General features: G+C 55.8%; 9 protein-coding genes across 9 annotated transcripts; 3 read left to right on the forward strand and 6 right to left on the reverse strand.

The window, feature by feature from the left end:
• Positions 1–669: 669 nt before the first annotated feature.
• DSM5745_00366 (endo alpha-1,4 polygalactosaminidase) lies at positions 670–1,800 on the reverse strand (the record flags this gene model as incomplete). The annotated part of the gene is made up of 1 exon (XM_026742382.1): positions 670–1,800. The coding sequence occupies one exon, from the start codon at positions 1,798–1,800 to the stop codon at positions 670–672; it is 1,131 nt and encodes a 376-aa protein (XP_026608227.1).
• A 1,924-nt stretch (positions 1,801–3,724) lies between these two features.
• Positions 3,725–5,386, forward strand: DSM5745_00367 (MFS transporter; the record flags this gene model as incomplete). Its single annotated transcript, XM_026742383.1, has 4 exons — positions 3,725–4,290; positions 4,374–4,767; positions 4,828–5,047; positions 5,100–5,386. The coding sequence occupies 4 exons, from the start codon at positions 3,725–3,727 to the stop codon at positions 5,384–5,386; spliced, it is 1,467 nt and encodes a 488-aa protein (XP_026608228.1).
• A 374-nt stretch (positions 5,387–5,760) lies between these two features.
• Positions 5,761–10,869, forward strand: DSM5745_00368 (ABC transporter, integral membrane type 1; the record flags this gene model as incomplete). The annotated part of the gene is made up of 12 exons (XM_026742384.1): positions 5,761–5,964; positions 6,015–6,552; positions 6,626–7,129; positions 7,195–7,428; positions 7,488–8,218; positions 8,269–8,431; positions 8,502–8,879; positions 8,947–9,070; positions 9,146–9,217; positions 9,266–10,006; positions 10,097–10,573; positions 10,638–10,869. The coding sequence occupies 12 exons, from the start codon at positions 5,761–5,763 to the stop codon at positions 10,867–10,869; spliced, it is 4,398 nt and encodes a 1,465-aa protein (XP_026608229.1).
• Positions 10,870–11,037: 168 nt separating this feature from the next.
• DSM5745_00369 (uncharacterized protein) lies at positions 11,038–12,510 on the reverse strand (the record flags this gene model as incomplete). The annotated part of the gene is made up of 2 exons (XM_026742385.1): positions 11,038–12,368; positions 12,450–12,510. The coding sequence occupies 2 exons, from the start codon at positions 12,508–12,510 to the stop codon at positions 11,038–11,040; spliced, it is 1,392 nt and encodes a 463-aa protein (XP_026608230.1).
• Positions 12,511–13,274: 764 nt separating this feature from the next.
• On the reverse strand, positions 13,275–13,787 carry DSM5745_00370 (uncharacterized protein; the record flags this gene model as incomplete). The annotated part of the gene is made up of 1 exon (XM_026742386.1): positions 13,275–13,787. One exon carries the CDS (start codon positions 13,785–13,787, stop codon positions 13,275–13,277), a length of 513 nt encoding a protein of 170 aa, XP_026608231.1.
• An 899-nt stretch (positions 13,788–14,686) lies between these two features.
• DSM5745_00371 (putative Zn(II)2Cys6 transcription factor) lies at positions 14,687–18,449 on the reverse strand (the record flags this gene model as incomplete). The annotated part of the gene is made up of 7 exons (XM_026742387.1): positions 14,687–14,761; positions 14,862–14,961; positions 15,067–15,117; positions 15,194–15,692; positions 16,089–16,192; positions 16,285–18,005; positions 18,054–18,449. The coding sequence occupies 7 exons, from the start codon at positions 18,447–18,449 to the stop codon at positions 14,687–14,689; spliced, it is 2,946 nt and encodes a 981-aa protein (XP_026608232.1).
• A 189-nt stretch (positions 18,450–18,638) lies between these two features.
• On the reverse strand, positions 18,639–20,081 carry DSM5745_00372 (amine oxidase, flavin-containing superfamily; the record flags this gene model as incomplete). Its single annotated transcript, XM_026742388.1, has 1 exon — positions 18,639–20,081. The coding sequence occupies one exon, from the start codon at positions 20,079–20,081 to the stop codon at positions 18,639–18,641; it is 1,443 nt and encodes a 480-aa protein (XP_026608233.1).
• Positions 20,082–21,092: 1,011 nt separating this feature from the next.
• On the forward strand, positions 21,093–21,716 carry DSM5745_00373 (uncharacterized protein; the record flags this gene model as incomplete). Its single annotated transcript, XM_026742389.1, has 2 exons — positions 21,093–21,129; positions 21,181–21,716. The coding sequence occupies 2 exons, from the start codon at positions 21,093–21,095 to the stop codon at positions 21,714–21,716; spliced, it is 573 nt and encodes a 190-aa protein (XP_026608234.1).
• A 316-nt stretch (positions 21,717–22,032) lies between these two features.
• Positions 22,033–24,549, reverse strand: DSM5745_00374 (putative C6 transcription factor; the record flags this gene model as incomplete). The annotated part of the gene is made up of 7 exons (XM_026742390.1): positions 22,033–22,528; positions 22,574–23,286; positions 23,335–23,633; positions 23,681–24,153; positions 24,204–24,325; positions 24,376–24,399; positions 24,475–24,549. 7 exons carry the CDS (start codon positions 24,547–24,549, stop codon positions 22,033–22,035), a joined length of 2,202 nt encoding a protein of 733 aa, XP_026608235.1.
• Between the last annotated feature and the right edge of the window lie 58 nt (positions 24,550–24,607).

A 24,607-nucleotide genomic window follows, 5' to 3' on the forward strand; every position in this document is an offset into this window, starting at 1 on the left:
CCTGAAGCCATGAAAAGCATTTCGGTATTAGTGCAACTATAATACAATGTACTTCGTCTCACTAAAGCTTCACCCCGAACACGAATCATGGTTTGGCTGGCCGGGTTGATGGCATATTGCTAGGGAAAACGCGAGCCTGTCTCAAATACCTATGGTAGGTCCGAGTAGGTGACGCACCCGTATGGACCTATTCTCGTTTTCATCTTGTTTTCATGAGGCGTCAAGGGCTGGAATGTCATGACGGTCGGGGACTTTCCTTCGGCCGAGTCCCTCGGCGAATAACTCTTCTGCCGATATATATCTGTGCATTTGATGTAGAGTACTCAGGGTTACATCACCTGGACATCTGTAGCGGCCTTTGCAGATGGCTGGCATGTTCTAGGACCGTTAAGGATCGGGGCTGTTTAGAATATAGGTAGAGCAGACCTAACGTAAACCTTAGAGCTACTAAAGTACCTAGGTAGGGCTTGGGGGTCGCGTCAAACTACGGTCAATATCTATGGATACAAGCACAAGCAGAGCGAGCTCTTTTCTATGATTTCTGTACCTACTTTCTAGCTAACAACTGCAATGCCTGACATACCGTATATCTCCCCTACCTCCTCTAGTCGTATCACCCATTCACCAAACCACTATCCATATATATAACAAAGACAAGGCAAAACCAGCTCAACACTCCTGCACCCACACCCCCAAATCCAAATCCTTAATGACCGTCGAAAACCCCTCCGCCCCCTCAAAGCCCGCACACAGACTCGCCTTGTCCACATCCGCCGTACTCACCTCCCCGCCAGCCGGATACTCAATATGGAAAACCGGCTTGTCCTGCTGCACAAACGCCTGGTAGAGATCACACTCATCGTACTCAGCGCACTGCTCATTCACGCTGAACTCCACATTATCAATAACGCGCGGGATAATGGCGCCCGCGTTCTTAAGCCCAATCGATAGACCCCGCGAATGGGCCTGGTCGGCAAGGTAATTGACGAAGTCAACGGAGTCGTCCTCCGTGAGGCCGAGCCCGCCTGCATTGTTGCCGTACGCGTCGACGTTATCGGGGTCGACGCCGTCGCAGCCTTTTTCCTTGGCCGTGTCGAGGCGCGACGACATGATGGCGCGGACGTTCGCCGAGCGCAGGTCCAGCCAGTTCTCGCCCGCCCAGTCTGGGAGGGCGGCGCCGAGGTCGGAGGAGGAGAACGAGGAGGCGTCGGGCCGCCAGTCTTCGTAGGTGCCTGCGGAGAAGTAGCAGATTACGTTGATGCCTTGGGATTTTAGGGACGAGATTGTGGCGGCGTCGTTTTCGTAGAGGTCGATGTCGTAGATGGAGACGCGGGGAGAGGCGGAGGCGGAGGCGGAGGCGGATTTGGCGTTGGCGTTGGCGTTGGCGTTTGTGAGGCTGGGATCTAGGGCTGAGGAGAGGATGATTTGCCAGGGGGTGCCTACGGCCGGTTGCCAGATGTCGGAGTTGGAGCTGCCGCTGCTGGATAAGGTGGAGGTTGAGGTGGGAGTTGCAACGGGGGCGCGGCTGCTGGTACTCGTGGGAGTGGAAGAGCTGGGGAGAGTGTTGCCATACCCGTTTCCGTTGCCATTGCCGTAGCCAGTTGGGGTGGAAGTTGGAGAGTGTGACTGGATCCAGGGGAGCGTCCAGGTTCCAGTCTCGGTGCTGGAGTCCTCGTAGTCGTTGTCGTGGTTCCAGCCCCAGTGAGGGCGGCGTTGAGGAGCAGGCGCTGCGTTGCCCAAGGTCGCAATGGCAATGACCAGTACGATGACGGTGATATTCCAGAGAGTGAAGGATGCCATGGTGTATAAAACTGTATCGAATAATGAAGGATGAATCAAGACTAAAGTCTGCACGGCAGACTCGACAAAAAAGCTTAAGGAGAGACAGAGAAGAAGAGGATAGAAGGAACGTGGAGCGAAAGCCCTGCTTTGCTAACTTTTGGTGGTTGTTAAGGAACGAAGGCGAGTTGAATGTGCCATCTGGTCCAGGAACAGGCACGCTTTATACCTCTGCCCAGCCTGCCCTTCCTACGGAGTACCTATAGGTACCTGGTAACTTTCCCCCTCTCGACAGGGCTGACAGCCAAGCAGGACATCCCGCGCAAACAGCTCGGCGGAAGCTCGTCGTCCTTAGCAATTTGCGTTAGCAAGGCCAAGATAGAGTCCTGTTGGCCAGGCACTCGATGGCGCGATATATCAGAAGGGCGGGGTACGATCGATCGAGTCGCCAACGTCCAAACGAAGCATGCCGACAGTCCAATAATCCTGATTGGACATGCATCTGAAAATCAGGCACGGTGTGACGGTGGCTTGCTGGACGGGAAATGTATACCCCCCACGGCAGGGGCCTGGCGGGTACAGGGGCCATTCAGCAGCCTTCCTTCATTGACTCTGGGGAAGGGAAAGGGAGCTGAAACAGGGTGGCATGGCGTAAATCTGGGCCCTGCATGGTAAAACTCCGAGTACGCGCTGGGTGGCGTCAGTGGCGCGTATGAAACAGGGTCTTCTTTCCGGTCGGTCTTGTCTGCGAATGGGAGACCAGCAGCTTTGTCAAGGACATGTGGCACGGAGTAATATCTGCCATGTCGGCATTCGAGCGAATGGCTTTCGTGTACTCCGTATGTTGTTTGCTGGGTTCTTTGTGAGCTGTTTCAGGCCTGAGAGCCACAATATCGATTCATGATTCATGCCCTGCAGGTCAGCATGCAGCTCGGACAATTTCTGTTGATGCGCTCGGCATCGCACATGTCAGTTGCATTTTTGGGTAAGGGCTTCAAGTTCAGTTACTGCCTTCGCTCTTGTATGGTATACATCACCTCGAGACTCACAGGGTTGTCTTCTAAGACTGCGAAGTCAGCCCAGCTAGACAGATCGAAGCAATTCCAGCCGCTAAGACTCTAGACGCCAACAGCTCCTTCGAATCTCGGCAAGACCGGACTCGATCAGATCGATCAAGTGGGCTCACTGGCGGGTCTATCCCCACTCGACCCGATGTCAAATCGCAGGATCGACTGAGTAGAGGTGGTTAGTGTCTCTTGGAGCTCACCTATGTCCGAAGAATTGGCAGTATGGATGGAGTCGATACCCGTTCCTGGCGCAGGATCAGTCCGCAAGGCGCGTAATCTCGCTTGGCTGCGGTTTGTTTGATGATTCTCTCAAAATTTGGAAAGAGTTGGTATTCACCCCGTCAGGGGCTCGATTAACCGGGTTTACCTACCGTCTTGGTGGCGGAAAGATGAGGTGGGAAGTCGATTTCGAATATGGTACCATAAAGCATGGCTGAAGCCTCTTATTTCCCTTTGTCTGCCAGGTAATTCTGCTGTGCTAAGCAAGAAACGGCAGAAAGCCTTCGGTCTCCGAAAATCCGGTCAAATTGTCCAGGTCTGAAGGATCTAGCCTGGTATTGGCAAGTTGGAGTAGACATGTCGGAAGGCGGCAATGAGCCACGTATCAAAGGCAAATTCAAGGGAACTAAAACGCAGCTAAGATGAGGTCATTGCAACGGTAGACTAGCTAGAACAATCCAACTGCGGCCTAAGACGTGATAGGCTGGAAAGCGTCATCTTCCAGCTTCAGCTCCAACTAGCCCTATCTCCATCAAGTTAGCCACGCACTTTAGCCCCCTCAGCTTATCTCCAGGCCCCGACATTCCGTGTTACATTTAGGAGCCGTGCCCGTGCCGCAGTGGCTGTTTTTGCTTTTCAGCCCAGGTCCCTGCATCAAAATGTCCGACTCCGCGTCTACCAGCGAAACCACGCCCCTCCTCCCGCCATCACCACCCCCCTCCAAAGTAAACGAAAAAAACAACAAACATGTCTTCTACACCTGCCTCCTCACCCTCTTCGTCATCAACAGCGGCGCCTCAATGTCCATCCCCCCAACAACCAGCATCCTGCAAGACCTCCTCTGCGAGCGGCACTACGCCGCCGAATCCCACGGCACATTAAGCGTAGCCGACCTCGACTGCAAGATCGAGCCCGTGCAGTCCTCGCTCAGCATGCTGCGCGGCATGCTCGGCCTGATGACCCTCCTCCCCGGTCTCTTCCTGGGTGTCCCCTACGCCGCCCTCGCCGAGCGCTGGGGCGTCAAGCGCGTGCTCCTCCTCTGCGTCACGGGCATCGTGCTCGGCGAGACATGGACGGATCTCGTGTGCTGGGGTGGAACGGTCTGGAAGTGGCCGCTGCAGCTGATGTACCTTGCGCCTGTGGCGTATTTTATTGGCGGGGGGCCGGCGGTTGGGGGGCCGTTGCTGTTCGTGCTTGTTGCGGATCATTCGCCGGTGGAGTTGAGGTGCGTCTATCCATACCTACCTAGGTCCTCCTCTGAGGTTCTTGGTCGTTGTGGGAGTCGGTGTTGAGTGTTAACGAGTGCAGGGCGACGCGCTTCTTCCTCATGGAGGCGGGCAGTTACTCGGGCACGGTGCTGGGGTTCATGGCCAGCTCGGCGATCATGGATGCGCATCTGTGGGGCGCGGTTGTGATGGGGTGGGCGCTGGTCGTTACGTCGTTTTTCCTGACGCTGTTGTTTCAGCAGGATCGGGCGGTTGTTCGAGACAGCGAGGACCAGGGCGATGATCATGTCGCGGCGACGCCAGCCCCGGAGGCCAAGTCGACGCTCGCGACGGTGCGCACGGCCATGGGTCTGTTCAGGGAGCAGACTGGGCTGCTGGTTCTTCTGTTCGGGTTTGTCCTGCGCTACCTCGGGGATGAAGTCATGGTGCTGTTGATCATCTATGCGGCGCAGGCGTTTGGGTGGTCGTTTTCAGAGGTACCTCGCCTGCACTGGAGTATTCCCCTACGATTCATTGAGGTGTGCTAACGGTCGTAGTCCGGGTATCTCGTCTCCCTGCAGAACGCAACACACCTGGCTGTTCTGCTTCTCCTGCCGGCCGTGAGCCGGCTCCTCACTCGGACACAGACGCGAGAACAGCGCGAGTCCGAAACAGGGCTGTCGAAGCACTTTGCCCTAGCCCGGGGGAGTGCGCTCTTTGCTGCGGTCGGGAGCGCAGGGATGGCGTTGTCCCGATCGCCTGTTTTCTTCGTTATCAGTACGCCCTTACATTACCCTAAAGTTCACTCAGCCTCAACTGACTATCGCAGGTCTGATTCTCTACGGCCTAAGCAGCGGGTACAGCCAGTCGATCCGGTCGATACTGACGCTCGCCACTCCAGAGGAACACCGCGCGATCACGTACTCCGTGCTGGGGATCATGGAGGCCGCGGGGGCCCTGATCGGGGCGCCGTTCTGGCCGCTGATGTACCAGGTGGGCTTGAGGATGGGAGCGAGAGGGTCGGGGTTTTGGGTGGGACTGCCGTTTGTGATTTCGGCGGTGCTCATGGGCATTGTTTGGGTCAGTGTTTATGTTGGGAGGGTACGAGCTGTGTAGACTACCTACTATACTAATTAGAGACCACTATCTCAAGTACTCCGTATGCTGGTTGCAAGCGATGTGACGTTGCAGGCGGCTAGCGATGCCCTAACTCGTTGTGGGATCGCCAGCGGTGCACTAATGCATCCCTCCTGTGCCACTGCCAGGTATCCGGTGTCTAAACCCTCTGGGAACCCTGTAGTATTGATTGTACCAGTAAGCTCCAGGCATCCAGGACATTCTTATCTCGCGGCTCACTCCGACTCGCCCGTGGCTGTGCCAGACCCAACGCCTTAGTCGCAGGCTAGTCTCACGATAAGAACGTCAAACATCAATTAAAGGTCACCGGCCCCTCTCAGTGGTCTTCCCAGGCCTCCCAGCTCTGCGTCAGGATGTCTTCCTGTCCCGGAGACGCCGCGTTCGGCCCCAGAGTCGACACCACCTGCCGCGCCTTCGACTTCACCCTGACCTTCGAGGACGCACTGCTCTCCTGTCTCCCAGCAGCCCTATTCCTCCTCTTCATCCCACTGCAGCTCTACCGACTATGGAAACAGGCCCGTCTCGTCCAGCGATCAGCGCTCTTGGCCGCGAAGCTTGTATGATCCTTTTCAATCACCAGTATCTTGGCTTGCTTATTCTTCTCTAGGGCTCCCTCGGCGCGCTGTTGATCTGCCAGCTCGTCTTTCTTATCCAGCGACAGCTCCATTCCTCAGCATTGCGAGATACCCTCTCCCTCCCAGCGGATATCCTCGAGCTCCTGGCCATCGTCTTCGCAGGGATCCTCTCGTACATCCACCACTGCCGCTCCATCCGCCCGTCGACACTCCTGGTCCTGTTCCTGTCGGCGCGCTCGCTCCTGGGTATCGCGCGCGTCCGGACACTATGGCTTGTTGCGGATCCTTCCGGGGCTGCAGTCCCGTTTACCGTCGGATTCGCGATAACCCTCCTCTGCACAATCCTCGAGTCAACAGGGAAAGCATCTAGCCTTGTTGCGGTTGAGAAACCCCCCGCTACCCCCGAGCCCTTCAGCGGCCTCTGGAAGCTAGCGAGTTTTGCCTGGCTGGCCGGGACGTTCAGGCGCGGGTACACGAAGGTCCTGTCTGTCGATGACCTGCCGGAGCTGGATCCGCAGCTGGACAGCGGTGTTGTAGGCGAGAGACTGGAAAGAGCCTGGGCACGGGCAGGTAGGCACCTGCACTCACACATCCATCCATACGAGCAGAAACAATATCTGACAACGTCATGGTACCTGGGCAGACAAGACATCCAAACACGCCCTCCTCCGCACCTGCCTCCACGCCTACTCCACCCCTCTCCTATCAGCCATCATCCCCCGCCTCCTCGTAACAGGCTTCACCTTCTGCCAGCCCTTCCTGATCAACGCGACCGTGTCATGGGTCGGGACGCCAGAGCCCGAAGCACCAGGTGACAGCGGCAAAGCGCTCATCGGCGCCTTCGCGCTCGTGTACGTCGGGCTCGCCGTCTGCACCGCGCTCTTCGGGTACCAGAACTTCCGCTTTGCGATCCGGCTGCGTGCGGGGTTGATCGGTCTTGTCCATCGACAGACTGTGCGTGTGCGCGCTGTGGATCTCGGTGGTACGACGGCGATTGCGCTCATGGGGACGGATGTCGAGCGGATTGTGGGTGGGTTTCGGTCGCTGCATGAGCTGTGGGCGAGTTTGGTGGAGGTTGCTGTTGCTATCTACCTCCTGGAGAGGCAGGTGGGTGTTGCGTGCTTGGTGCCGGGGGTTATTGTTGTTGGTCTGTCTCTCCTGTTCCCATTTCCTATATACAGTGAAAGGGTTAGGGCTAACGGGGGTGTGCAGTCTTCATCTCCGCGACGTTCAAGCTCTCCGCCTACACGAATAAATACCAGCGCCTGTGGATCGAAAAGGTCGAAGATCGCCTCCGACTGACATCGTACACCCTCGAGAACATCAAGGCAGTCAAGATGCTCGGTCTGTCAGACAAGATCTTTGGCATCGTGCAGCGGCTCCGGGAAGCCGAGATCGCGACCTCTGCGGTCTTTCGCAAGTTGCTGATTGGGACGATTACGCTGTGTATGCTCCTGCGCTCAATTTACCCTTGTTCAAGGTGTGGCTAACTGTGATATGTGCAGCCAACTCTCCGGCCGATCTCGCCCCCATGGCCACCTTCGCAGTCTACGTGATCATCGCCCTCGTCCGCAACGACAACTCCATTCTGGCCGCGCAGGCCTTCACCTCCCTCTCGCTGATCAACCTCGTCACAACCCCGGTCCTGACGTTCATCCAGGCGGTGCCGGACGTCATCCAGTGCCTGGGGTGCTTTGACCGGATCCAGGAGTACTGCAGTGTGTCGACGGCGCAGGGGAATGAACCTGACGAGGCGCATGGAGAAGATAAAAAATCCATAGCGCTCGTGGAAATGCCGAGCGAACCAACCAAAAAGGGCGAGCTGGTGACATTCTCCAACTACACCGCGGCCTGGAAGAGGGGCGCTGCGCCAGTGTTACGAGATATCAGTCTAACCATCAACCACGGCATCACGATGCTAATCGGCCCCGTCGGCAGCGGCAAGTCAACGCTCCTGGAGAGCATACTCGGCGAGACGCTCGTTACATCCGGACAGCTAGAGGCAGGCCCATCTTTCTCAATGTCCTCAGTGGCCTACTGCTCGCAGACGCCCTGGCTCCAGAGCCAGACCATCAAAGAGAACATCATCGCTGCCTCCCCCGTCGACGAAACCTGGTACAAGACGGTCATCGCCGCCTGCGGACTGACGAGTGATCTGGCTCGTCTTCCGGCCGGAGACGCCACGGCCGTAGGGAGCGGCGGGATGGCGCTGAGTGGAGGGCAGAAGCAGAGGATTGTACGCGTACCCCAATGTCTCATCAATTGAAGCCACGACTGACCCGACAGGCCCTCTCCCGAGCCCTCTACTCCCGCGCCCGTGTCGTCCTCCTCGACGACGTCTTCAGCGGCATCGACGCAGCGGGGACAGAACGTATCGCGCGGAATCTGTTTGGTGAGCAGGGGCTTTTCCGCAAGATTGGGAGTTCGGTTGTGCTTGCTACGCACTCGGGTACGCTTCCTCTATCTATTCTTCCCGGCCTTGATAGCTGGATGAGTGGCTGATTGACGTTGCCGGACAGGCTACCTCCTCCGCTACGCCGACGACATCCTCGTCCTTCGCGACGGGCAGGTCGCTGGGCAAGGTACACTGGAGGCGCTGACTGGAAGCGATTATGTCCAGGGGCTACAGATCACACTTCCTACGTCTTCTTCTATCAGTAGCAGCAGCGAGGATGCCAGCGAGACAGACCCGGAAGCCGATATCGACAGCCAAAAGGACGAGACCAACCCCAGCGAGAACGAAAGCGACGAACTCCTCGAGCACGCCCTCGCAGACCCGGCCCGGCGCAACGGCGACTGGTCCGTCTACGCATACTACATCTCCTCCGGCGGGCGGACGACGGTCGCAGCCACGCTGGTCCTGATTATGGGCTGGACGTTCTGTCGCGAGTTCCCAAGTAAGTGCTGCACTCCAACCGCTACCTGGAAAGGACGGGGGGTGCTGGTACTAACGAGTGCATCTAGCAATCTGGCTCGACTGGTGGACCGAGGCGAATGCGCGGTCCCCGAACTCGCAGGCCGGCATGTATCTCGGCGTCTACGTGATGTTCGGTCTGGTTGGGACGGTGTTGATGGTTGTGGCATGTTGGTATGTCCCATCCACTGCAACGTCCAGTCCAGTCCAGTACTCCAAGGCAGATGGAGGCTAACAATCCAAATCCAGGCTCTTCTGCGTCACCATCGTCTCCCAATCCGCCCTGAGTCTACACAAGAACCTCGTCGATAGCACAGCCAGGTCCGTCACTCCACCTCCTCTACCATAACAACCAACTGACTCAAGCAGAGCCCCGCTGCACTTCTTCCAGCGCGTCGAAATCGGGAGCATCACCAACCGCTTCAGCCAAGACATGGACCTCATCGACATGACCCTCCCCATCGAAGCCCTGAACGTGCTCGCCGCGCTCTCCACAAGCATCCTGAAACTCCTCATCCTCGCCTCCTTCGCCCGGTACCTCGCGGCCGCGATCCCCTTCCTCATGCTCGCCGTGTACGTCACGCAAGCTCTGTACCTGCGCACGTCGCGGCAGATGCGCCTGCTCGACATCGAGGCCAAGGCGCCGCTGTACACGCACTTCCTGGAGCTTGTGGCGGGGGGTTCGACGGTCCGCGCGTTCGGGTGGCATGCCTCGTTCCATTCGACCCTTCTCTCCCTCCTCAACTCGTCCCAGCGCCCCGTGTACTTCCTCTACTGCATCCAGCAGTGCTTGGGGTTTGTGCTGGATGTCCTGGTTACGATTTTAGCGGTGGTCTTGGTCACGACGGTTGTGGTTCTGCGCGAGAAGTTCGATGCGGGCGATGTGGGCGTTGCGCTGCTGATGGTCATGACGTTCAACTCGCAGCTCATGCACCTGGTCAAGTGCTGGACGATGATGGAGACGAGTATCGGGGCCGTCAAGCGGGTGAAGGATTTTGTGGGGACGACTGAGGCAGAGGATGATGCGCTGCCTCAGGTGAAACCAGACTTGCCAGACGTGTGGCCGGCGGAGGGGGCGATCTCGTTTGAGGGCGTTGTCGCTGGGCATTCGTATGTCAACCCTTTCCACCCCTTTCCTTGCTTTCAGTCTGGACTCGACATTTCTCAATCAAGCCGAGCTGGAGCTAATGAATGAAGCAGGCCAACATCCCCACCCGTCCTAAAGAACCTCACCCTGTCCATCCCACCAGGCTGCAAGCTCGCAATCGTCGGATCCTCCGGCAGCGGAAAGACAACGCTGCTTCTTTCCCTCCTCCGCATTGTAGAGCCGCAATCGGACTCGGGGAGGATCGTCATCGACGGCGTCGATCTATCATCGTACCCGCGCGAGGAGGTCCGCAAGAGACTGAACGTCATCACGCAAGACCCGTTCCTGGTGTCTGGGAGCGTGCGATTCAATGTCGATCCGTGGGGACAGGTCGCCGATGGGGATATCGTGAAGGCGTTGGAGAGGGTCGGGCTGTGGGATTTTATTCTACAGCAAGATACAAAGGGTGACGGGCTGGATGCGCAGATCAACGCGGCCATGTTCTCCGTCGGGCAACGGCAACTTCTCTGTCTTGCGCGTGCTATGGTCAGGCCCGGTAGAGTGTTGATATTGGATGAGGCGACGAGCAGGTCTGTCCACTCCCCTCTTTCTTTCCCACCTATCCCCTGACTCATACTAACGGTATGTGTGTAGTGTCGACCACAGCACCGAGTCAACGATGCAGAGCATCCTGGAAACGGAATTCGCAAGCCACACCATCCTCTCTGTGCTGCACCGGCTGCGGTATATCCACCGCTACGACAAAGTTGCTGTTCTTGATGCTGGAAATCTGGTGGAGTTCGATAGTCCGCAGGTCTTGCTGGAGAGGGAGGGGTCGAGGTTTGGCCAGCTGTGGAGGTCCGGAGAGTATGCGAGTGATGAGTAGTTATAGATACATGAGGTTGAGATAGTTGGAATAATGGTATGTGGATAGAATGAGAAATTGGCATCAAATTAGGGCTTAGGGAATCGGGTATAGTCTAATTGAAAGATTGATCACCAGGGCTGCAACCAGTAGCTCTATATACAACCAAGCTGGAGTCTAATGCCACTGTCAATGCCCCGCCAGTTCATGTCTTGTCTGAGGTGAATCCGCCCCCGGCAGCTCATACTGCGGCGGGCGTGCCTCCACCTCAACTGGCCCATTGCCAGTGCCATGGTCAGTCTCAGTCGACACGATGCTATACGGCGCAACAACAGGCTTGCTCTCAGCATCTGGACTCAGTGCCTCCTCTGCACCCTGCGCCATTCTTCTCCTCCGCCACCACCAAGCCACCACCCCCAATATCACCACCCCAGCAACCCCCCCTACAACCGGTCCAGCAATCCAAGCCTTACTCTCACTTCCACTCCCTTCCTCCCTCGGGTCAACCGTCTTCGTAACCCTCGCAAACGTCGAGTTGATATCCCCCATACTCCCACCAACCTCACTAAGCAACGCACAATTCTCATACCCCCCCGCCATCGAGCGATCAAAGACAACACCCACACACTCGGGAGTCTCGACCCCGAAATTCGACTCCGAGTCCGCGATCGGGTCGTAACTCGCACACCGGTCCATGCAGATCTCCAGCGACGCGGTGTGGACGGTCGTCAGGTTCCCCGTCCCCCCTCGAGCCTCGTAGCACCGGATCTCGAACTCCTTGCGCACTTGGAGGAAGGTCGTCGATGTATAGTTCAGGCTAGACGGACAAGGCCCCTCGTCATCTAGCAGCGCGGGGAGTTGCACGAGCGCACTGTGTATAACATACCCCCCATGCTCACCAGACACTAAAGTCCCATTGACGTCCTTGAGATAGCAGTTCCCAAACCCATTTCCCAGATCCGGGTTCCATGAGACCGCGCGGCAGAGTGGGTGGGCTTCTGCACAGAACTCCATGCAGGCATCCATCGTGTCCGTGTGCAGTTTACACCAGGGGTCATCCACGAGGTTCCAGGGGCAGTAGTGCCCGAAGGGGATCATATCGGTGTAGCACTTTATCTCGAAGTCTAGGCCTGAGGTCGTTGCTTGCAGGGTGTTGTTGCTGAATGGGCAGGAATCATCCACACCAGTAAGTTGGGAGACGGGATCCACGAGGGCAATGTCAACGTCTGAGTCTGGGGTTAGATTTGGCTCTGTTGCGAGGGTGCCGTTCGTAAGCGTGTAGCAGGTGCTGTTGCGCTCTGTGAATGCGATGCCGTAGCAGGGGGTGCTGGTTGTGCTGCAGGTGTTCATGCAGTCGGTGAAGGTGGTGGACGTTATGGGGTTGTCAGAGTAGGCGGAGCGGCTGATGGCGCTGTTGCAGTGCGAGGTGAAGTTGAGGCCGTTGGGCGTGCTGTACGTTGAGGTTGAGGGGCAGGTCGCTGTTGCTTCGACTTGACGGGGGATGGGGATGCGATTGCTGGCTGGAGAGGAGAGTTGGTTAGGTACCTAGGTATACTAGCCCTAAGGAAAGGTCGAGATAGGATACGAGGTGGAAGACATACGCCAGGCCCTGGCGAGTCCAGATCCCCATAGCAGCATCACCAGGAGGGCGTTTGACCCCATTTTCCTTTTTTGCGAGGCTCTGATGTCGCGACAGAGGTCAAGTGGGAAGCCCAACGGGCGACGGTCTTTTATTATGGAAATGGATTAGAAGGAACGCCTCGCGGCTGGGCAACGGTGCAGTGCAACTGCAGGCGCACCAGTAGATTGAGACCGAGGGCCCAGAATCCTGCACTTATTCCGGCTGTGTCTGACTCTGCTCGGACCCTCGAGGCTTAGACCCTGGGCACCATATCCAATGGGCGCTCGGGCGAACGCTGCCAAGTTGGCTAGCACTGTGCACTTTGGCCCCCGCCAGTCAGCGGCCGTTATCTGGGCAATCATAACGTTGAGATGGATTAAAGTGTGGGCAGTGGTGGGAAAAAAGAGTCGGTGAAGTTGTTTGCGAAGGATAAATGAGGAAGGACTTACCGGTAGGGGTATCTAGTTCTTGCCCCTGTTTTCACTCACGGCTGGCTGGTTTCTGTGGTAAGAGACTAATCTCAGAGGGAGCGATGGGAGAATAAATGTTGGCTGAACAATTAGGGCTCATCCCCGAGCAGCCCTGGAGGTATATGGTTGACATGACATCGCATGCAAGTGGCTTGCTGCGGATTTACATCTACTAGAGTCCTTTGGAGCACTCAATCTGATGTGGTACATTGAACCTGTGCATTATGCATTATGGCAGAGACTAAGGCAAAGCAAAGCAAAGCAAGGTCCTCATGTCCAAACTAGACGACGACCACCAATTCCTCCCATCACAACCCGATCATCACTGTGCCATGCTAGTCACAAACCCCCACAGAATGACAATCACAATCCAGAATCGTCTCCAGCACAATCGCCACAAGCCCAATAATCTCCTCCACGATCCCGGCATCCGTCTCATTGAGTCCCAGCAGCCCATCAATAATCTCACAGATAACGGGGATCGTTTGCGGCGTGTCGACCTGGCGCACCGCCACGCCTTTCTCCTCCTCCCCCTCCTTCGTATCAGCCGCACAGTCGTCGCGGTGCAGCGCGTTCAGGAGCGTCTTGTACGAGCCTGTAAACCCCTCCATCGCGGAGATGGTGTCCGGGTCTAGGCTGCCGGGTGGGAAGGCGTAGTAGGTGAAGGCGTCGAGGCGCTGGTTTACGGAGAGCAGTTCTGCGCAGGCGAGGGGGTGCGAGAGGGAGCCGGGCCCGAAGGGGAAGGGGAAGTATGGGCCTGGGGCCGGGGCGGCGAGGTCGGAGGCGGTTGCGGTGGGCGAGAGGGTAAAGGGGGCGAGGGCCCAGAGGAGCTGCCTGGTGAAGTGCATTTTGGAACGTGTTTTCCAGTGCTTGTGGATGCTCTTGTCTGTTTGGCTGTTAGCTGGGGAGAGGAAGAGCGGCATTCTCCAGGTCTTTTATATCTTCATTCGATCTTCCTCATGGGTTGGCGGTTTTGTACCTAAGTATAGTCCCGAAGTCGAGCAACGGGTGCAGAAGTGTGCCTAAAGCTGTATATCAATGTATACCGGAGTATTTCTACTCTGTGGCCTTGGAGGCCCTTCTCCCGAGACTTTTTGACTTCGAGATATACACCCGAGTTGGACCGAGGATGTGATAACGGGAAGCGGCATATCTGGGGAGATCAGATAACACTCTGGGGTTAATACGGGGTACTTCCACGTGAAGAGACTCGCACACCTGAGGCGGTTATACAGAGTCTCCACGTGAAGAGACTCGAGCACCGGGCTAGAACGCTCGCAGTGTCACAAGTACGTAGCAGCCTGTACTATGTTCATGCAGATACCCTCTGCTGGAGCGTTCTCGTTGCTGGTAGCCTCCGCATGTGTAGATACACAGGGTGTGACTGGGGATGTAGAATAACCCTACTGGGACTTGGCCTAACTTCGTCGAGTGGTAGAGTGACTGTGATCCATATGATGGTGAGAGGCAGCAGCATTTCTCTGTGGTAGTAGACTCTCGAGAGCTTGCTGCCTTGTGACTATTGTGCGTAGTGGCTAAGAAAATCCCTAGTCTAGCGTTGGTCCATGGATATGCCCTGCTGCGATTCTAGGTATGGAAAGCTCTAAGACATCTTAGCTTTGTATATTCATGAAGTATCCAGCTAGATCTAAGTAATGAACGTAAACAACACATACCTGGAAATCAACAACTAATCCCATCTCCTCTTCATAATACATCTCAGCAACAAGCCAACCATGGGCCTCCATCACCACGGAATCTCCGTCCCATCAATAACATTCACAAACCTCCCACCCGAGCTCTCGCGCGTAGCATCATCAATCTACGCAGCCAACCAAGCATCAGCCAATCGTCTCCACCCAAGGCCCAAGATCCAAGAACCCATAGCAGATGAGAATAGAGAAGAGGGCGCGAGCACTCACCGTAGCCACCGTCTTCGTAATCGCCTCCTCAACCGTATTCGGCGCCTCCTTGAGCCCCATGACGCGCGCGCCCGCGTTTCCCATTTCCGTCTGGACCCAGCTACAGTATCCATCGCCGTCAGCCACCCCATACAAGGACATAAAAGGCACTGGGAAACGAAAGGCATAGAGTGGAGGCCACAAGGTGTTAGTAGAGTAGACATACCCAGGATGGATCGCGAAAGCCGTCAACCACGTCTCCGAGGCATGGATGGCCCTATCCACCGCAAATCGTCAGCATCAGCACCTCCTTTTCCCTTCTCCTCATCATGGTAAGTTGGAGGGCAACATACACAGTCACCCAATTCACCGCCGCCTTGCTAACCCCATACGGGACAACCTTCTCCGTCCCCCGGCCGTAAACCTTACACCCCTCAATCGACCCAGCCCCCGAACTAACACTGACCCATTTCACCTCCCTCCCTTGCGCAGCACCACGCTCAAGTAACCCCCGGAGAGCCTGGAAAAGTCTCAGCGTCCCCAGCGCATTCACGTCAAAGACGGCCCGCACATCCTCGATCCCCACGGACGCCGGTGTCCCTGGTGGATGCGCGACGCCGGCGTTCGCGATCACGAGGTTCAGGTGCGTTATTCCGGCGGTTGCGAGAGATGTGGATAGGTCAGTGTAGTGGGTGTCGTTGGTAGATTCGAGGGGGTACAGGAGGAGCTTTGAGCCGGGGGCTGTCTGGGTGGTGAGGGTTGAAAGGGACGGGGAGGAGGTGTCCCTCACTGTCCCGATGACGGTGTGGTTTGGGCGGGAGAGGTAGGATTTTGCGAGGGCGTGGCCGAGGCCTGTTTGATGTTAGCTTGTTATTGCGGACAGGTTTGGGAAGATGGGATTGGCAGGGTGGATGGGTAGGGACCTCTGGCGACGCCGGTGATGAGGACGACGGTTGAGTCGGACATGGCTTGCGTTCAACGGTAATAAAGACTGCAGATGATAATGCCAGGAGAGTCACAGCAGGATGAGGGCTTATATATACCCTTTCTCGATAGAGGTTAATCATACCTCGGAGGAAGACATGGTTGCTTAGGGCTTACGTCAAGCTCGGCGGAAGAGCACCTGCAGGCTTACGGCACGAACACGGCATTACGCAGCGCTGTTGATCTATACGCATACGCGATTAGCAAGATAACCTATCGAGGCACGTATGTACGCATACGACTATCAGGGAAGGAAATGCTTACGCTGGGGCCAGAGGCTTGCACCGAACCCTCCACCGAGCGCCAAGGCCCTTCCACCGAGCTCTCCACATTTGTCAGCTTCGGAGGAACAAGGTATTCTACCTAATCTAATGCTCTATTGTATTTGCAGTAAGCAGGAAATACCGGAGACTTTCTAGCCCGAATCGGGTGAACATGTCAAAGCCCATGCCCGTCAAACCCCCCGGCCGTAGCGCCCCCATCCACAGGCATCGGCATAGACATGGGCATAGCCAGCCCGGGCCCCTGAAAGAAACAATTCCAGAACGACATATCAAAGCCTTGCATCGTCCAGTCGTCCGCTCCAAAGCCTGTATCCGCATACCACGGCTGCTCCGGCGGCGTCAGTTCCTGGCCTTGCGTGTACTGCCCTCCCGCCGCCGCCACTGCACGATTTTCACCTACGGGTTGCCCGTCCGGCTCTGGCCGAAACTGGAATATATCCTCCCCAGCCATGATCTCCGCCGCGGAAGGCGTCCGCCGGAAAGACGCGAGTACAATTCTCACGAAGCCAAACCACGGTATGCAGAAGCGGAGGCCTTTATTCAGCGGCGGCGGGCCGTTATCCGTTTCCCTTGCAACATCTTCCGGGGAGCCGATGGTGTGTACTGAGTAGCTAGCCGAACCGATACTTGCCTCGGCTTCCATATCAAGGAGGCGGCTCAGCAGGTCAGCGGACTTGGCGATGATGCGGTCCTGGCTTGCCCAGGCGATTTTCTGGAGATTGTCTATGGCCTTTGAGACTAAGCCGCGGTCGCCTTGGCGCTGGTGCGCTAGGTTGTTGAATTCGCCGGGTGTCAGGGTGTGCTGGCGGAGATGCGCTAGCAGGATGAGGAGGGCAGAGGAGAGGGTGAAGAAGTCGATGACGCGGCAGGTGTATGCGACTCCGTTGGAGTTGCCGAGGGCGACGTAGCGGGTGAGGATCTCGCGGGATGCATTGATGCAGGTCGTATGTGAGTAGGTGTGTAGCTTCTGCTCCGCGTTGGCGAACCGTAGCATATACGGGATATGGAGCTGATTGATGAGGCCGTAATGGTTGATCTGGCAAACGAGGCGTATCTCCCTATCAACGACTTCTGGTTCCGCGGCATTCGGCACCATCCACCACTCACTAGGCATGAATTCAGCTGCCTTCCGTAGCTGGTAGTCGATATTTTGAGTCGTGTCTGCAGAGCACGATTCCGCATCGTTCCGCTCCAAAATCTGAGACGCAATGAAGCAGTGAAAACGCTCCAGCTGTCCCAGCGGTGTATCGGCATCCATGACAGCATCAGACCCCATACTGCGGTCCATCGAGCCCTGAGGACGCCCCATCATCAAGCACATAAAGCGGTCAACATAGACAATCCGGTACCACAGAAACGAACTGTCCACTTTACGCCGGCTATCAAGCACGCGCAGTGAGTGCCGTGGACGATGAACCCCAAGCACCTGCGCCAGCGTCATGGCCTTCCGGAACGCAATCCACGCAGGGCAGTAGTTGCCGCGATTCGCTTCGTAGTTCCCCTCCAGCATCGCGCATTCGACGCCCTCCACGCTACCGAGCAGCTCGTCGCGGCTGGTGACGAGATGTATAGCGGTCTCTGCTAGCCGTTTTGCCATTAACTGCGGTGCTTCCAATAGCGCGCTCAGCTGTTTTCCTGATTTCTTCAGGTCAAGGGACTGGAGCGGCGTGGCGAGGCGCAGCATATACCTTGCCAGCAGTGCTGGGTGGGATTCCGGAGGCGGGATATCGAGCAGCCAGACGCTCCTGGAGGCATCTTCTTCTGAATCTGAATGAGGCCTCGTCAAGAACTCATGGAACATGAGCGGCACATGGTCAAGCACTTTGCAGATAGAGCTGATATCCTTGCGCGACGGTAAGCTAGCATGTAACTCATGGGAGATGCTGGCGATGGGATCCTAGACTTGTCAGTGATACCATGGTAGGTACGATAGGACTTTTCGCACCGTTAACGAGGTCAACGTAGACCCTCTCTCATACTCAAGATCAACATCACCCTGACGCCGCCTTGGGCTCGGACTAGCTCCTGTAGAACCAGCCGGGCTTATTAGTTCAGGCACTCGAGCCGATATCCGGATGTCATCAGCAAGTTCAATCCGGCTCGAGTGCCGAACGTCATCAACAAGTTCAATCCCATCATCAACGTCTGCAAAATCCTGCGTCAGACAATTCGCCCCTCGTCTCCGGCACGCTTTGCACACCCCATTGGGGTCGTCCACGAGACTGCATCGGACTTTCCGACGCTTGCATTCCCAGCAGCTGGTCGTGCCCTTGCGGATCTTGCGCCGCTTCCTAGTAGGCGCTGTTTGGCTATACTCGGTTGATTTCAAGTCTGATGGCATTGCGAGGGATGAGATGGAGGGAGAGGAGGCGAGCTGAGTCTGTGTTGGGCTCGGGATCAGCTGACGAATCTCGCGCTGGAGCTTAAAAGGGAATAGCGCAGATGAGGTCTAGGTCTATACAAAGATGGGTCTAAGGACAGTCTGAACTCTTTCGCAATTACCTAACGGTCAACAGCCAGTACATTCATCCTAGTCCACCAGCACATGCTCCTGCAACACCCGCTCCGTGAACTCCCACAGCTCCGCAGAATTATGAGCATGAAACGCAGCCCCCGTGTAATACATCCCGCGGTATCCCTGCAGTCCATACAAGTCCCGGTAGAACCCGCCCGCAATCTCTTCTGCAGAAACATGCAGCCCGAAGGGGGTATGGCTGCGAAGAGCTATTATCTCCGGTTCGGACACAGGATACCCTGCATTGCGCAGCGCCAGGAGGTTGTCGATTATACCTTGGCGCGCCTGGTCTTCGGGCAGAGACCCCGCGCCGCCTCCGAAGAATCCAGTGTGGATGCCCTCGACGGCCGTGGGGTTGAAGGTGAATGTGCCGGGAAGGTCCGCCACGTGGTACGGGGTATCGGTTGCCTTGTTGAAGATCTGCAATTGACGCGGGAGACCGGTGACGTTGACCACGCTTCCGTAGTAGGAGCTGTATTGGAATCGGCTGAAGATGTCCGATTCGCGGTCGTCAAGGTCGAAACCGTCCAAGTTTTCCAGCAGCGGCGGGATGGCGACGATGACTTTGTTGGCTATGATGCGTTGCTTTCCTGACGGGGTGTCAACGACGATGTGATGAGCACTGGTGCCTTTATGATGAGCATTGGTGTCTTTGTGATGAGCACTGGTGCCTTTATCGTCTTGACGCTGAATTCTGGCTACTGTGCTCCCAAGCAGGGCATCTTCACCGAGCTCCGCTTCAGCGGCCTTGTATAGATCTTGGTTGGCGCGGCTTGCGGGTCTGGAGAATCCAAACTGTATGCCCTGGATCACGGCCAAATCCAGATATTTCAAGATGTAAATCGAAGGGTAATCGAGTATGTTCTCGGCGAATCCCTGGTCAAACTGTGTGATCATATCTACCGCCGCCCCGAGATCATATTTCTCGATAAGATCTCCAAACGACAGCAGCAAATCCTCCGGGACGGGATCGGGTAGGTCGAATCCGCCCGCAAGATAGGGATGCTGTAGCAATATACCAACATACCGCGTCAGGGCGTCGATGATATTACCACCTAGCGCAGCGACAGCCTCTCCCGTGCGGAAATCATACCGCCGAGTATACGCAGGGTCACCGTTCAAGATCTCTGCTACCAAGGGAATGTTGAAGTGCGCGAAGAAGCGCTCCATATCGGTGTTGTTTGTGTAGATCCACACGCCATAATCGATTGGGGCAGCAGCATCGTAGTATGTGTGTGTATGACCGCCTAGCTCGTCTCTTTGCTCGATAAGGGCGACGCTCCGGCCAAGTTCCCGTAGACGGATGGCCGCATAAGTCCCCGATGCTCCGCCACCAATGATGGCGACATCTCGAGTGATGACATCGTCGTTGTCGTGGCCGAGGCCAGGCAGTGCGGAGGTAAAGCTCAGCCAGACGCTGGCGAGGGCCGCGACTCTTGTACCTGTCGAAAAACGCATGTTGAGGCCGATGGGCTGTAATAATGAGTCAATGACTGGGACTCTGACTGGGACTCCCCGTGCTTATGTAGCCGGGCATGTGGAAGAAGGGCGTCTAGCATTCTACCTGCCTGCCAGGCACGGACTTTAGACTCAGCCGGGTGGGTTACACTGCAGCTAGACGTATCATTCCTTTGTTCTTAGGCTTGTGGCTGCCGCCATGCTGACCTCGGCACTGTTTTCCCAGAAGACCCAAAGTCCAAACAATGCCTGATGCGCTTGGCGGCTGGCCTCGGCGAACCTCGACCACATTCTTCACAGAAGCACGGTACACCAGGCTGAGAACAGGCGTGCCCCACCACACGCAAACCTAATCAGGTCGAGCAGAAATATACCGTGATAATGGCCGAGCACCCCGAGGTATGATGACTAGCACATGAAGTCGTCGACGTCAGTAAATGCTGTGGGAAAGCTGCATGTCCAACTTTTGGGCCGCAAGAAATGATTTCGTCACTCAGAAGCAAGCATAACACGCACACGGGACAAATACGATAGACAAGGAAGATGGTGGCCAGGATGAATCGTGGCTAGATCATGGTTTAGGGTCGGCAGCATCCACTCGGCATTCGTGTTGGGAGCAACATCGAGGGGCAAAAGAAGCGAGATGGCTTGAGAATTCGGGCCTGGACTTTCGAGGATTCAGAGGCGATCAGAAATACGAGCGATAGTCTCACCCAGAAAAGAAGATAGCAAGCGATTGATCGAACGTGCCTGCGATGCGGAGTAAGGCTCCGCGGGCGATGATTGGTCTGCAGCGGTCGGCCATCCTGCGGAGAACGCGGGGTCGGAAGGAGGAGTTGACTCTGGGAGAAGAGTGTTCTACTACTCCGTCGGTACTCAACGTCAGAGTCGGCCTTCATCCCGATCGACATCCTCGGATAACTCCCCAGAGCCTTCCCCGCTTTACTGCTCCCCATATGTATTCCAACCTCTCCTTCAACTCTCAAGACAGCAACCAGACAGCAGATCAAAATGGCCCGTCTTAACAACAAAGTCGCTATAGTCACCGGTTCGTGCCTGCCTGCTTTGGACGAAACCCTCACTAACACTCTCGGTACAGGCGGAGGCTCCGGCTTCGGCGCTGCCATCGCAACCCGCTTCGCATCCGAAGGAGCAAAAGTCATCGTCGCGGACATCAACACGGCCGGCGGCGAGAGCGTCGCCGCCCAAAATCCCGAGAACATCATCTTCCAGAAGGTCGACGTAACGAGTCCCAGCGATTGGGCTGCTGTGGTTAAGACTGCAGTCACAAAGTTTGGAAAGTTGGATATACTGGTGAACAATGCGGGGACAAGCTATCGGAATAAGGTCCGTCAACTCTCGATCTTCTTTGGCGTCATGGCTCACAATGTACAGCCAACACTAGAAGTAACTGAAGCCGAATGGGAGCGTGTCTTCAACGTCAATGTCAAGAGCATCTTCCACGGTTCGCAAGCTGCCATCGCAAGATTGATCGAGCAGGGCCACGGCGGCAGCATAATCAACATCTCCTCAACGGGCGCCAGTAGACCGCGGCCGGGATTGGTTTGGTATAACGCGAGCAAAGGGGCTGTTTCGAATGTTTGTCCCCTTGCCCCTATTTCCCAGAGTGAATAACCTAACAGCCACCGCCAGGCAACCAAAGGCCTCGCAGCCGAGTACGGCCCACACAACATCCGGGTTAATACAGTATCGCCGCTCCTCTCGGGTACGGGCCTATTTAGCATGTTCACTGGCATGGAGGACACGGAGGAAAACAGACAAAGGTTCATTGGGAATGTGCCTTTGGGCCGGTTGACGGATCCAGCCGATGTTGCCAATATGTGTTTGTATCTGGCGAGTGACGAGGGAAGTTTTGTCAATGGCGCGGAGATGCTCGTTGATGGCGGAAAGTGTGTTTAGAGCCGCCACGTCGGTCACTGCAAGCTTTGCCCTAGGTCAGATTCGATGGATCAAACATTGATAAATCCTCTTCTAACAGTCCCATCATGTACTGGTTTCCTGAAAACCAGTTGCCTAGTTGTGTCATATGAGCCTGGGGAATGGCTGTGCCAAAACTTTGAGTTGCTGGGTAGTTCATTGTCCCTGAGGTTGTAGTGCCTGGTGCAGGTCCAGCCCATCGTGTATCCACAACTTCGGACGGTGCAAGACCGAGTGCACTAAGATACGAGTTGACCTCGTGACCGACCGACGCAAGGGTTTGATTCTCCTGAGTCTGCGCCTGTGCTTTGGCTTCAATGTAGAGTCGGGCAACATTGCTCAAGGCGTGGCATAGTCGATGGAGATTGAATACCGCGGCAGATAGCGGGCAGTACGGTTTCAGCGACTCGACAAATTCCTCGAGTCTTTCCTGGTCTCTCCAGGAAGACACTTCGATTATGTGGCAGAAAAGAACGATGAAAGGGACGAATGGGGAGTAGAGAATGCACCTGAGAGATTAGACTAACTCGAGAACAATGCGGATTATGGCTTACCAGTGTAGGTATGAAAGTTTCATAACCTCATTTGCTTCGGTAAGCAGTCCCATGCTCGATTTGTGCGTTTGAAGAGCGCTTCTGGCAGCTTCAATGCACTCTTTGACGAACGTGCCCGTGCCCGGTTGTGGTGGAATGGCTCGGTAGATCAGTGTCAAGACCGAAAAGCGGCATACTTCGTCGCATTTGAGATATAGACACTCGATCGGATTCAGACCGTCGAGAGTAGGGTATAAAATCTGTCCATTGTTAGAGCTGGCCTTCTGGGTGGGCAGGACACTGACTCTGAACGGTCGCATTACGCGATCCTCCATCTCAGCGGCCAACCTGCGCGCCTCTCCCAGTCTGGTCACCTCCTCCTGGCGTAGCGCAGCGGGGCTGTAAAGATGTTGATACACCAAGCCCTGAATCCTAGCAAGTTCTATCCAAAGCAGATGTGCAGACTTGAAAATATCCGCCGAGAAACCTTCGAATGACATGGGAACATCAATATCATAGTCCGGGATGGTGGCAGCACGCCCTAGCCGCAGTGCAAGCGCCCGGTCCATGCAGTAGATCGACCAGAACAGGCTCAACCTGTGCTTTTTCTCTTTGACGTCCAGGTTTTCTATAGACGGCATTTGATGCAACCCGAGTTCCTGACACAAACGAGACGCTGTGGAGGTCAGTGTCAAGGCAAAGGAAGGCTTAGAAATCTCAATAGCATGGGCCGCCTATTTCCAGTCAGAACGTCTACAGAAAGAGAATGGGAAATTACATACTCCCATCGCGAGGGCCTCGATAGAATCTATATCTGCAGGCATCAAAAGATGCAAGTTCGCCAAGGTCGTATCCAGATTATGCTTGCAGATATCGGCATATCTTTGATATTCCTCTCGCAGCGCGCTATCAGAATTCATAAAGCTCGCTGCGACGAAAAGCTGATATAGCCCTCCATTTGCCACGATGAATGTCGCATCAGAATAGTTTTCCGTAGCGAAGTACACCTCGCGACACTTATCGGCGAGGCGTTCAAATGGTATAAATGGGCAAAGCGACTGCAAAGATACGGGGTTACCCTCTACCGATGGTCAGCGGCATCAGATTGCCTGTTTCAGCTGTACGTACCGATTGCTTTGCGGAGTAGAGGAATAACGACATGCATTGGTGGCATGTCCAAATCCCGGGGGTTACAGTCAGTGAGGCGCCTTTGCTTCGGAGGCGGGTACTCGCGAGCAGCGGAGGCTTGGTTATCTTGCATCTTGACAAGCTGCTTCAGGGTAGAGAGGGCTGCGTTGATCTTTGAATCAGACATTGGCACCGGACTACGTGATACGGCTGTCTGTAGAAAGTCACTAGCATAGGCTGACTGAGTGGCCATCAACGAGTTGCCCTCGAGCCCATTCTTCGACTCCGCCTGGTCCATTGCGTCCTGTGGGTTAGAAGGGTGGTCTTGGACAGAGGGGCTCAGAGGTCTGGACGTAGGCGCCGAGTGGGCACGTATCTGAGCGCCTGTACCAGATGCTATGCTAAGCTTAAGCTCGCGGAGGACCTGTTCGATTCCGCCCAGCCGCTCATCGATATGGTCAATCTTCCTTTCGCTTGGAAACATATTAGTTGGGCTCGGCATTGGGTCTACATGCGAACTCACTATTCGTTGGAAATGAGCACGCGTTTCCGCGGCTCCCGAGGCTTCTGGCCCGCTCCTGTAGAGCTGCACATAATCTTGGATGTGCGGCAGTTGGCGCATGGTGACCGTTTATCGCAGCGGATCTATCATAAGACATCAGCACGCTGTAAGCCCGTCATATATAAGCTCCCACCTTTCGTTGCCGACATTGGTCACACTACACACGGTCAGCAGTCAAAAGCAGTCCCTTGCATGCCTTTGGCCCTCTTTATCGAGGTCCTGTGCAACATACCGCGCGTCTAACAACGGCTTCTTTGCTGTCGCTATCCGGACTTTCGGTATCCATTCGGAGCGTTTCTCCAGCCATCTTATCAAGGGATTGTACTTAAACGATAATAAAGGTCCGAATTCCTTGGAATTCTGCC

Source organism: Aspergillus mulundensis (assembly GCF_003369625.1).
Source record: "Aspergillus mulundensis strain DSM 5745 chromosome Unknown scaffold_0, whole genome shotgun sequence".
NCBI lineage: Eukaryota > Fungi > Ascomycota > Eurotiomycetes > Eurotiales > Aspergillaceae > Aspergillus > Aspergillus mulundensis.